The sequence below is a fragment of the Psittacula echo genome (genome assembly GCF_963264785.1).
Source record: "Psittacula echo genome assembly, chromosome: 3".
Lineage (NCBI taxonomy): Eukaryota > Metazoa > Chordata > Aves > Psittaciformes > Psittacidae > Psittacula > Psittacula echo.
The window spans coordinates 39,143,641-39,156,901 of NC_137736.1; the positions used below are offsets into that span (position 1 = coordinate 39,143,641).

Consider the following 13,261-nt stretch of genomic DNA (forward strand, 5'->3'; position numbering starts at 1 on the left):
TGAAATGAAAAACCATAAGCAAGTTTTGTTTCTAAAACTATTATGTGTTTGTATTAGGTTTGTGTGATCAGAAGGACAGAACATTTCCATGTTCATGTGAAAACTGAGAAATAACACAACATAAGATGAACTAATGAGCTTGTGACTTTTCGGCACCATCATGTATAAAGTCTTTGAAGGTTTCTCTTTCTTTAGATCAGATATTTATTAGGTGTGATATTGTGTCCCTTGAATTTCCTCAAGATTTCAGTAAAGGATCAGAGAAACTATGTAGGTGTGTTCTCCATTCTCTAAAGTGAAAAAGCAGAGGAGTTTAATTCTTTGATAACTTAATCATTTTATTTTTTTTTGTCTTTGTGCCAGTTAAGTACAATCATATTGCCGTAAAAGAGATTCAAGCAGTCTTCCTGAAGAACTCCTTTCAGATGCCTGGATTCTACTTACTCTTGGTAGCTATTACTTGAATTTTTAAGAGGGACAGAAAGACCTCTTAGTGTCCTCCCACAGTAATAGAAACAAAGGCTCTCCTCTCCCCTTGCTCACTTTAGGTTTCCTTATCCATTAAAATCAGGCTTTTCACCCTTTATGTACTTTGTAGTTCTCCTGATCTGTGCCATCCGTGTTTGCACTGCTCATATTTGACTTTTAAAATATAAATAGTTTGAGTCCTTACACACTTTCAAGGGATAAAGTAATCCAAAGCAAAATATTTTGGGCTAATCTAAACTGATGGTTGAGGTTATGCGTGCATACTGTTCCCTCTCCTTGCTTCTGCTATTTTGAGGTAAAGCACAACACAGCCCATTATCCTCTGAGTCTGCCTAAGTGCTGGATTCTTGTCAATTTCATTTTACCACTTCAATTACAGTGTAGGGATACAGCAGAGGAACACATCTTTCACCACTCAGTAAATGCATGTAATGAATTATTAGTGTAGTCACTGGCACTGCAGACACTGAGCTAACAAGTGTGTTAGTGCCCTGCTTTGGCTCTGTGTAGACCATGTCTGTTATTAACATGCATGCCCAGAAGATAAATCAAGGCATTTTTATTTCAGCCTAATTCATCTTTAAGAAAGCCAGGGCAGGAACAGTGTCCATGCTTGTATTGCCCTTCATTGTCCTGGGCTGTTGCTGGATGGGGATTCACAGCAGGAAAACTCCTCAGGTGAAACAGAGGGACCATGCTGGACAAGTGGCAGGAGGCACAGGCTCAGGTATCTCTTTCATAGAGCCATAGAATGGTCTGGGTTGGAAAGGACCTTAAGATCACCAAGTTCCAACCCCTTGCCATGGGCAGGGATGCCTCCCACTAGACCAGGTTGCTCAAAACCTTATCCAAGCTGCTTTGGCACTGTTCAAGGCCATGCTGCATGGGGCTTTGAGTAACCTGGTCTAGTGGGAGGTGTCTTTTACTCAATAAATACAGTCAAAGAGAACGTGACCATTTTAGTGCACTTCCAAAACAGCGGGTCTGGGGTTTTTATTTCCTTCCAGCTCCTGCCAAACCCCACCTGCGTGGAACCACACCCAAACGCCGCCAGGGCCGCTGCTCGCCCTGCCCCGGGCCGAGCCCCTAGCCGCGTCCCCGCCCCGTTTCTCCTCTTCCGATTGGTGGGTATGGAAGCGCCGCTCTTTTGCTTCCAATCAGCGTCCTGCGTCCGTTGCTAAGCGATCGTTTCCAGGCCGCGCAGGCCTCCCGGTGAGACGGCGACGGCGGCCATGGCGGGTGGGTGGCGGGACGTGGCCGGGGTGCGCATCGACCCTGCCGAGCTGTGCTTCAGAGACGCGCTGCCGGGAAACTGCTACCGCGCCGCGCTCAGCGTCCAGAACCAGCGGCTGGAGAGCTGTCGTCTCCAGCTGCTGCCGCCGCGCCGGCCCCAGGTGAGGGGTGGCCGGGAGGGAAGCGGAGGGGAGTGTCTGCGCCCGCGGCTCCTGCCCGGGCGGATCTAACGTCGCCGAGGTTTGCCAGGCTTTACGAGTCAGTTGTTGGCTCTATGCTTGTTTGTGCAGCGCCTCGCACCACTCCGGCGTGCATCAGTAACGGTAATGCAGACACTCCGCCCCAGGTCCCGAGGGTCTCTGTCCCTCCCTCCAGGGCTTGTCCTGGCTGAGGAACTGGTACCCCACTCGCCTTGCACTTGCCAAATGAGTGCCCTCCTTGAAGTGCAGAACATTGTCAGGGGAAAAACACATCTCAATGCCTAGCTTTTATTACCGAAGTTTTGCAGAAAGGGCTGCATACCTTGGTAGGTCCTGAGGCTGAGAAAAGCACCGCAAAGAAACTCAGTAGTCAATATAACTATTAAGTACGTATTTGTTTATTTCCCCACTGGGCGCGTGGGGGATTGCTCCTGCTAACACGCGTGCTCACTGCCCGGCTTATCACAAATTCATGTTAGTAGATACACATATTCGTAAGATTTCTGAGTAGAGGAAGGGTCCTTCTTGGAACTCTGCTACTTCTCCTTGAGCATGCGTACTGTCCTCTGGTGGTGGTAGACAGTGGTTGTGAGGATGAAGGCTCAAAGTTTTCCCCTAGGTTGAACTTTTCACCTTTTCTCTTGGAGTATGGCAGTTTTCCAAACCACCGAAGCAGCCCTAACCCAAATACCTGTAGAATTTTGTTGAACCAAGTAGTTTACATATTCTTTTTTAAAGCTTTACTGTCTCATGCTATTTTCTTAATTTGATCAATTTGCTTATTTAAATCTTGAGTGATATTTGAAATGTATATACAACATGTTTTATTTTTTATTCTTAGAAAGCCACATATCCCATGTTCTTTTAAAAGGAGTAGGTCTAATGCCAGTCTATTTTGCAATATCATTTTGGAAGTTGTCTGTAATTGCCTGTTTAAGTCCTGCAAACCCTTCTGGATGGAGTTCACTAAGCTTTCTACCTGTTGAGTAAGGTTATGTAAAATAAATTTATTTTTTAATGTTGAGTATCCTGGAGTGAAAATAGTCCATAATACTATATGTCCATAATTCTGGTCTATAGTCCATAATACTTTTGTACCTCTGCCAGGGGATTGCTCATTTTCCTGACTTTCTCTCTTTCTTTGTCCCCATAGAGATGGTTGCAAGGGGGATTTTCTCCATAATGGACGTAGTGTTTGTTAATAATCCCAAGGTCCATTGTTTTGTTTTATCTATTACTTGTAAATGAGTGGCCCAAATTCCATCACTGCCTACCCAAACAACATGGCTGATTGTTTTCATAGTATCCTGAAGGCAGTTAATTGAGAGCCATGTATTGTTATTAGTTAAATATGACCAAGTGTTGTTTAACTGTGTAAAGTAATTCCTACAAATACATCTTAATCTCAATGCTTGGGCAACAGGCACTAATCGTTGTATCTCTGGTTCTGTAGAGCTGCAATTATATACTCTAGTGCAGTTCCATTGTGGCTTATTAGCTGTGTTCTTTTTTTCTCATTTCCTCAATATTGCTGTAGCTCACCTCCACTCGCAATGGATCTTTAGGACTACCTTCAATTCCTGTAAATTCTATATACTACCCAGTTGAGGACATAACTTCCCAGGATTCTTTCTGAACATCTTTCCAAACCCATGGTATCTGACAGCCCCATGAAATGTTTGTACATTGGTCTCCAGAGGGCTGGTATGTTATTTCCTTGGCCCAAGAAGTGGGAGGTTTAGTTACATTACACTCGGTAACTGAACCATTGACTTTTTTATAATTCAGAAAGTAATTTCCTTCTGTATCTACCCATCATAACTTGCTTTCACTATATCCTTGCCACATATTTTCCCAAATTTTAGTCAAATTGGTGGGTAAAATTCCCCATGGAATTGGATTTCCTGCCTCAGTTGGCATTGGTAGGCAGGCAGTAATGGAGGATACATTCTGTATTCTTGAACTAATTGCAAAATTAATTTTTTATTATAACCAATGTTACAGCCTGTATACATGAACGTTAGCAGCCATAAATTCATTGTCTCATATCTCTCTGGAATTTTAATTGTAAAGGTCCTCTAGCTTCCACTCTCCATTCTGTGGGTGTCTTCTTTATTCTGGAATAATAGATCCAGGAAGGTTGTTCTCTGATGCTGACAGCTATGAATGTTGTTTGCAGCACTTGGTATGGTCTGTCCCACTTCTCCTGAAGAGGGTCACCTGAACAATTCTTAATATATATCCAGTCACCTGGATTAAAAGAGTGAACTTTATGATCTAAGCTTTTAACTCTCATAGGTCTACCTCTGCCATGTCCTGGTAATGGTCTCCCATTTCTACTTTGCTCTAAAGCAGCCACTGTTGCGGTCACTATGACTCTAGTCAACTTTCTCTTCTCTTCTCCATCTCTATTCCTATACACCCTCCAAGCCCCTTCTAACAACTTTGACAAGTCTCTTATTTCTGGCTCTTTCAACTTCTGTAGGTTCTTTCTAATATCTGGGCCTGAATGCCCTAGAAATAATGAAACCAACTGCTGTGTTCCAAAATCTGAGGACGGGTCCAAAGTCATGTATTTCCTCACTGCACTCCGGAGACTGTCTAAAAAAATCAGTTGGGGTTTCACTTTGCCCTTATTTTACTGCATAAAATGCTGAGCAATTTACTGCTTTGGGGATAGCATTTTCTAGTCCTATTTTAAGCCAATCCTAGGTTGACTCAATGACTCAACATCTGATAACTTCCTGCAGTATTAGGGTCCCAATTAGGATTAGTCAATGGTACATGCTGATCCACATTTCCCTGTAAGGCTTCTCTGGTAATCTGAGCTTGGACAGGAGTTCTAGCAGTTTTCAATATCAACTGTTTTCCAGTTTCAGTCATTTCTCCGAGCGTTAAATCAACATCAGACCAGTCAGGATCCTAATTTCTAACAATTAATTCAAACCTCTTAGCCCTTTTATCGGGATCTTCCTGATACCTTTTAGCCACTTCTTTCCAGTTGTCTAAATCTCCAGTGCTGAAAGGAACTTTAACTGTATCCCCTTCAGGTCTCATAACTTGCCTAAGGGGTGCTACAATTCGAAGTCCTTTGAGAGTTTTATTCCTAGTTAGTGCTGTTATAGGAGTATCTCATCCAGAGGCTTCCACTTCCCCTTCACTTTCCCCGCTACTATCTGTATGAGAGTTCCCTGCTTCTGCCTGTGGATTTTTCAAAATGAGAGCCCTTAACTGCTGTGGTTCTGGCATAGGATCCTGTTTGTCGTTTTTGGTCTTTGTAGCTTTAAGACAATGCTGTCCAATACTACAGGCAGAACAACATTGCTTTAATTTCCCTTCTACTTTCTTTTGATCTTTTCCAGTGATAATACCAGAGGATCCTATGGGGCAAACATTAATTCCACATTCTTTTTGCCATTCAGGATGGTTCTATACAGTGAAAAACATATCTGCATACATAATTTCATCCCATTTTCCTTCTCATCTCAAGAATAACATTAATTGTAACGAAGTATTGCAATTTAAAGTTTGATTAACCGGCCACTTTTCTTCGTCCTCTAATTTATAGAGGGGCCACCACTCTTTACAATATTCAATCAAGGTCTTTTTGTTCATATTTGCACTGGGCAGTACTCCTGTCTTTTTCCAAAGAGCTAGAATACAACCAAGAGGATTTTGCTTCAAAACTTCACTATTCTGTGATCCTCCCATCTTAAATTTTCACCTTTTTATCTTTGAGGAATTATTTTTCCTGCCTTCAAGAAAGTCTACCACACCCCAAGGCATAATATAGGCGGGGGTAATCACGCCTAACAAACTGGAAGGTGCCCCACACCCTTCACAAATCTGATCAACGTTTTGGTATAAGGACAATGGCTCTGATGACAAATATATCCCACAATTATTACAAATAGCAGCTAAACGTAAAAAACAATGCCTATATCCTTGTCCTAAACAAGGATAGTCATTCACAACCACTGGAAAGCCTTATACACTTTCAAAATATTTTTGAGTCTCCTTATCACCTGCAACTTCTCCTCCCATGTAAAATCAGTAACTTTACACTTTCCTAACCAAGTCCCTCGTCAAACTATAGAGATTTCACACTGTTTTGAACCAGACAAGGCGGACAACACATAACCTCCTAGTTATACAAAGCACAATAATTATTAAAATCACAATGCTCACAATAACTATTACATAAACCTCAGTTTCCATAGGCAAACCTTATCCAAGTATCAGCATCAGCAATTTCACCTGTGATATGGAGCCCTGCATGGGACGTCTCCCACAACTTATGGGAACCCTTTACTAAGACTGATCAACCAAGCCAAAGTGTTTAACAAATACCTCAAAGCTGGTGCAGTGATGGTCCTTGTCTGCTACTGTAGTGAGCCGAATGAAGCGAGGAGTCCCTCTGGGAAATCGCAGGGGTGCCCAAGGAAGTCCCTGCATTCAGTGGATCCTGCAGCCGAGCAGAGTGTCCCATCTGGGTCGCCAAATCTGATGCCGAGTCAAGCACCATAATGAAAGTCAGTAGTCAATATAATTACTAAGTAGATATTTGTTTATTCAGCATTTGTTCAGATATTTGTTTACTTATGGGCGCGTGGGGGATTGCTCCTGCTAACACGTGTGCTCACTGCCCGGCTTATCACAAATTCATGTTAGTAGATACACATATTCGTAAGATTTCTGAGAAGAGGAGGGGTCCTTCTTGGAACTCTGCTACTTCTCCTTGAGCATGCGTACTGTCCTCTGGTGGTGGTCGACAGTGGCTGTGAGGACGAAGGCTCAAAGTCTTCCCCTAGGTTGAACTTTTCACTTTCTCTCTTGGAGTATGCGCAAGTGCTTTCATGGCAGTTTTCCAAACCACCGAAGCAGTTCTAACCCGTATACGTCTTTAACACACAAGCAGTTCCTGTTGGCTTAGGCCTAGACAAGCAGTAGCAAAGTTACTTAATTAACTTACTGACCTTACAATTTTATGCTAACTTTTTCTTAAAACTTCTTTGTCTTAGTATATAACTTCTTTGTCTTAGTGAATTTTTATTATCAGTCCTATGTAAGAGACTGCTTTGGCAGGTGTAAATGCATTCAGTGATGCACATGGCAAATGGCTCATGGATGTCTGAGCAGCTTATGAAACTGTCTGAAATTTGCCAGTGAATTGGAGAGTAATCTAAAATAGTTGAATAACTGGATAAATAGAAAGAATAAAAGGCAATTCTCAGAGTTGTCTGAATTGCTTTTTGTGTGACAGTTCTGAAGGAGGGAGTCAGTCCTGGTTTATAATTTTCTTGTGACAATGTGTAGGTCTCAATTCTATGATACTTGAAAAATGTTCTGTATAGGCTGCTCATTTGAAGCCTGTAAGTCAGAATGAAATGAACTCCGACTTTCCCTATATTTTCCAGAGGTTGTGGGTGATTTGGAGAGCTCCTTTGTTTGTTAAATCCAGAGTTTCAGTAGAAGTACTTGCTTGTAAGTTTTACTACATAAAGTCCCTTGTTGGTACAAAATGCTGCTTAACTTTACTGGCTGGCTTTGCAGTCTCCAGAAGTTCTATCCCTCAAAAAGCCCATGAGTTCCTTGTTACTTCATGCCGTGTTATGTAGAAATTGTTCAGTTTGCCACACTGTGAACACCAAATCTGAGAAGTGTTCCAGATCAGCCGAAGGGCACAGTGTTTGAAATTGTTTTTGCTTGGATTTCCATAGGATTGATTGATAGCTCTGTTACCTCATTTCTGTATTCTAAGTTTTTTGAGTGGTGCACTTCATTTTTTATGCTTGCTTGCAGAGAGCTTTCTCAGAAAAGAGGAGTTTACAATCTTTTCTCAAGATAGTATGATCACTGTTACTATCATCTAATTAGTTCTGGAGAAGTCATTGCATAGGCAGACTTTTTAAAGGCAAATGCATCTTTACAATTCCAACCAGTTTAGCCCTTGACTTGTATCCTGTGTGGGTCCAGCAAAACCCAGCTGTGGTTGGTAGTTTTACTTTGGTCTTTCTTTTAGCTAGTTTATTATCTATTAATTATGTCAAAATTAGGATCAAAGGGTTAAATTTGCATTGGGTGTTGAACAGAAACTGAGGTTGCTTTGTGTTCACAACAGCTTGGACTATAAATATGTATATGCCAGGGTAGTCCTCAAAACGATTGTCAGACACTTGTAGTAACTTGGAAAATTTTGCTGTTTTGAGTAGTCAGCCTTTCTTTTGGATGGCAAGAGTGGCCAAAACTGCATTTTATACCCCCACTAAACTTTGTGTGATGTGGAGCTTGATTTTTATTACACTGTAACTGAAGACTGTTGGAATGAACCAGAAAGTGTTGAGTGTGGTTGATTTGGTAAGACTGTGCTTATTCTGGTTTGCTAGATTTCATCAGCCCTATCAATTTTTCATGTGCTCCAGAAGTGGAAAGGCAGAGTCAATTTTAGAGAAAAAGTTAATAATAGCTTAAAGAGTTTTTACCTCTATATGTATCTCATGCCTTTGCAGAGTATTTTAATGCTATTGTGAGTGAGACGACTAATCTGACTGTTAAGAGGACAAGGTTCCACTTCACATGCTTAGTTCCAGAGAGGTCTGTTATATTGACCTTTCTCATTCACAAACCTTACGCTGCCATCTGTGATTACATGGCTCTGAAGTGTATGACTCATCTATAAATTTTCAGAGGTATTACATTCATAGAGTGCAAGAACTGAAAAATAACTTTCCTTGAGCTGTCATGGTGCGTGACCAAGAAATGCCTTTCAAGAAATATAGCTCACAAAGCAGTTTTCCATAAGGTTCATTAAAAGTCTGTAGGACAACATATTAATTTTCCCTTGTGTAAAATGAATATGCTTGGCTGTTTAATTAACTTTCAAAAATAATTTTACACAGTTCAAAATTAAAGCATGGTTACTCTTTCAAAATCGAGCCCATAATCATGATGCATGTTACGTAACAAATTTCCTCCAGTTGAGTGTTTATACTGCTAGGAAAATATTAAAGGAATAGAAGGGGATGCTTGGACAATAAAATCAACAAGTAGTAAATGATATGTTTGCATATGTTAAACATAAATTAGAACAGAAAAATTAAAGAATACTGGGATGACCCTTTTTCAGAAATAACATGAATAAAACTGGACATATAGAGCAGAAGCCTTTTGTGCATAGAGTGATGTGAATTGTAAGGAGACTGAAACACCCCAGAAGCTATAGATTTTGCTACGAGGCTTTCCTAGGAACATGGTAACTGCTGTATTTTCCACAATGTACTAGTAGATTACTTGTATATTTTGTTCAAGGAAAAAATGTGTGAGGGCTTTTGGATATAAGCAGATGCTTACAGACAACAATGAATACAGAATTTTTGAGAGAGGGAAAACCTGCTTTCTGACAGCTGCTTCTGGGATTTTTTTCTTTCATTTGATCCCCAAAATTGGAAGTGCCATGGGCCCTTCAAGCAGACTTTTCAACAATCTGAGGGACTTCCTCTTGACATTTGCTGTATGTCAGTCAGACCGAGAGAAACCTCTGATGCAGTCTCCTTTGGTTGCTGCTTTGAACTGAGACTTAATCCTTGTTACTTTCTGAGGTACTGAAAAGATTCACCATACAGTAATAGCTGACTTACTTGTGTGTTGCTGAAGGTTTATTGCAACAGTAGGAAAAGCTAAAGCTCTCTTGGAAAGACTTGAAATTATGTTTTTCTAAATTAACTCTTCTGTGTAATTTGATGGGTCAGTATTTACTCTTTCTGTCCTACTGTAAAAGGTCTGAACTTCATTGAATAGGAAAAGAAAGTTTATAAAATTCTACATATTTTCCTACATATTTTAAAGTTGGTTTTGAATTTAAAAATCAATGAACCACATGCCACATGTGTATGTTTTTAAAACTAGAAATTTTTTCACTTTTTTTTTTTCTTTATTTTTTAATTGCAGTTTAAATTGATTGTGGAAAATCCAGAAAAACCTGTTGCACCTGGACTTCGAGTTACAGCTTTTGTGGAATATTATCCTAAGAGTAAAGAAGATCTTCAAGATAGACTACTTCTTTTAATAGAAGATGAGATAGTTGATATCCCCCTGCTTGGGTATGATGTTCTGAAGTTCATATGCTGCTGTTATTATTAGCAGTTTAATCTTGTGGAAAGCTTGCTAATACAAGTCACCTATGGCTATGTAATTAATGTGTCAGTTGTACTGAAAAGAAATAGTAAATTTTCTTACAAAAGTAAGGTTTTCTTTTTTTTTTTTTTGAAGCAGCACGAAAGTAAATAGTTAATTGGGGCAATGTCCTTTAAGATTCTGGAAAGAATATGGATTTTGGTTTTGCTTCATCCTAATTTGGTTATGATAATGAGATAACATTTACAAATCTCTCCCCGCTCCCCCCCGGCAACATGTTATACGGGCAGGGTCTATCTAGCTTGGCCAAGGAGATGTATCTTCCTTCTCCATTTAGTCTCTAGTACCGTATGTAACACAGATCATGGTATAGTTGTTCCTGCATGTTCCTATTTGTGGTTAAGAGGAGATGAGATAGACTTGTGCTGATGTAAAATTCCAATTTCAGACACAGTTTGTGTGAGATCAGAAGTGTGAGTCTGTGAGAAATTGGGGCCTTTAAAATACAAGTTTCCTGAAACAAGCACGATCTTTTTGTTATGGCTGAGAAGTACCCAATACAGTTTTGTTGTCATGCTGGCTAGGGCTCTTAAATCAATAATAGAAATAACTTGTGTCATTATCCACTTCTGTCTGTTGCAATAAATTTTGTTGAAGCCACATAAAGTATCTATAAAACAAGATGACTAAATTGGAACTGGCATGCATGTTTTCTCTCTGCTTTTAGTTCAGGCAGCTGGTAATAAAATACAGTGAATGTAAACTTCAGTCTTCTTTTGTGGTGTAACTAACTACTTTTACTTGAAGTTCTTAGTACTATAGTTATTTAAAATTAAATAGAAATGTATACGTTCCATTTTGACCAATTGTTTAAAGCTGTAATGTTTTAAAGCTACAGTAGTTTGCCATTAAACAGCTTGATAGATAGCTAGATCTCTCTTACATCTTCCCTGTGTATACCATACTGCTGAGGTGAGTTGCATAAACATTGGTAGGAGAATTAGGAGAAAAGTAGAACTGTCTTCTGCTGGAGTAGTTAACCAAATTTCTTAAAAAATGCAAAGATATTTTCAAGTTTTGGGAACATATAACCATGGTTTTTCTCTGCAGGTTGATTCCGTGCAGTTGCCTGGAAATTGAGTCAGAGATTAATTTTGGTACAGTGATTGCAAACAGCAAAGTAATTAGTAAAGAGATTAGTATTGCTAACCATGGATCGTCTTCAGGTAAATATTTAGTATGTATTACATTATACAAATATTTTTTTCTTTGGAAAATGTAATTTTATGCAAGTAGACACTTCAGTGGCCAAGTGGGTTATGGAGGTTATGAGTGTTGTAGCTAAAGGTGTTAGAAATGGCATTGTTTCTATAGGCAGTACTGCTTCTGCTTAGGGAAGAAAAATTAATTTAGAACTTTGCCAAATTTTAGGAGTTCTCTATTTTTTGAGTCCTATCTGAAAGATGAAAAAACAACAGTTTCATATTGGATTACTATGCACAACATAAACAGTAGCAAATCACGTCTGCCCTTGCTTTTTTGTCTTGTGATTCTATGATACCAAAAACTGTCTATTAAATAAACAACTACAAGCTCCTTGTACTTTCAGAGCTGAAGTCCTCTAGGACGGGAATTGAGCTGTTTTTATTACCAGAAGATAACAAGAAGTCTTTTTATCTTGCTGCCATAGCTTTTGAAGTCATAGAGTTTTCAAAACATGTACGTCCTTCAACTTTTGTAAGGAACCCCTCCAAGGAATATAAGACACACAGAGAATGGTGCATAAGAATGCTTATATGATCCAAGTAACTGCCTTTTCACTGGACAAAGCTGCAGAGACCTTTCTCCAGAAGCAGGGTGGCAACTGTGTGGTTATTTTTTGTTCCTCACTTGTACAGCTGTTTATTAAAACACAAGACATTTTATTTGCAGTAGGCCAAGGTTGTGTGAGCATTTGCTTCATAGATTTCCACAGAAATACTGTATCAAAAGAAAACACATGATTGTAGAAACACAGAGATGGGTTGCAATATTAAAAAAATCCCAAACAACCCCCACCCCAAAAACAGAACAGAATTTGATTACTCTTATACATAGTAACTTCTCACTTTGAGAAATCATGATTAAATAAAGAAAATGAGATAACCTACACTGCATATGCATCTATAACTAATATCCATGATGTGAAATTTCTCATGTTGTGTACAAGCTATTTCTAGCTATAAACTCTGTTGCATGATACATGCAGGTTGCGTGATCGAGTTCTGCAGGATTGGACATGGAAAATTAGAATGAAAGTGATGGTTAATGAAGAAAGTATTGAGGGCTTCGTAAATCATAACACAGCGGGTCACACTAACAGGCAGCATGTAAACTGTATCAGCAGGAAATGCTGTATGCCAGCCTGTGACTCAAGCCTTGCATTTCACGTCTTATCGCTTGCACAAAATGAGTCCTTTGTTTTTGCTTCTCATATAAGGGATTGTCTGAGGTCAAACAGTCAATTTTTCTTACAACATTTGAAGCAATTTCTTGCTGTCTATGATATATCAGTTAATTAGTGCTGCTGGTTAAATATATTTTTTCACATTAAAAAAATTATAACCTAGAAATATTCACTGTTTTCTTTTGCAATAAATTGTGATGTGTCCCAAATAATGAAAATTATTGTTGACTGCATTATGCATTTAACTTTCTGGCTATAGTAGCTGTCTGGAGCTCTGTATAAACCAGCCTGTAACTTACAAACTGTTACTTATAGCTGCTTTATTATATAGCCACTTTTGTTTGGAATGTGAGTACTTTTTGTGTTACAACTTGCAAAGTGGCATTGGACATGTGGGTGTAATATTTAAAGAAATGCTGGAAATAATGATCTACTTTGTTGTTAGAAATAGTTTTTCTGTTCCACAAGAAAACGTACTCATTGTGAATATCTGCATTATGTATTTTGTAATTTCAAATGTGTAATAGAAGAATATGAATCTACAACTTTGTTGTGTAACACTGTGTTTATTATTCTGTTTCTTTTAGGTACATTTAAAGTATCATATGATGGGGCTGTCTTGCTTAACATAGAACCTATCAGTGGAGTGGTAGAGCCAAAATCTAGGAAGACAGTTAAAGTGGATATCTGCACAGATGTACCCAGAATCATCAAAGAAGTGATAAAGTGAGTGTATGACTGAGGAAATCCAGCTCTATAA

The 13,261-nt window shown here is 39.2% G+C and overlaps 1 protein-coding gene across 1 annotated transcript in view; it reads left to right on the forward strand.

Moving 5' to 3' along the window:
* Positions 1–1,721: 1,721 nt before the first annotated feature.
* Positions 1,722–13,261, forward strand: part of CFAP47 (cilia and flagella associated protein 47) — a gene marked incomplete at both ends in the record, with an annotated part of 327,280 nt that continues 315,740 nt past the window's right edge. Inside the window, 4 exons of the mRNA XM_080613518.1 lie at positions 1,722–1,883; positions 9,870–10,021; positions 11,166–11,281; positions 13,089–13,227. Of these exons, the coding sequence (XP_080469644.1) occupies positions 1,722–1,883; positions 9,870–10,021; positions 11,166–11,281; positions 13,089–13,227 (569 nt within the window). The remainder of the gene's footprint in view (positions 1,884–9,869; positions 10,022–11,165; positions 11,282–13,088; positions 13,228–13,261) is intronic.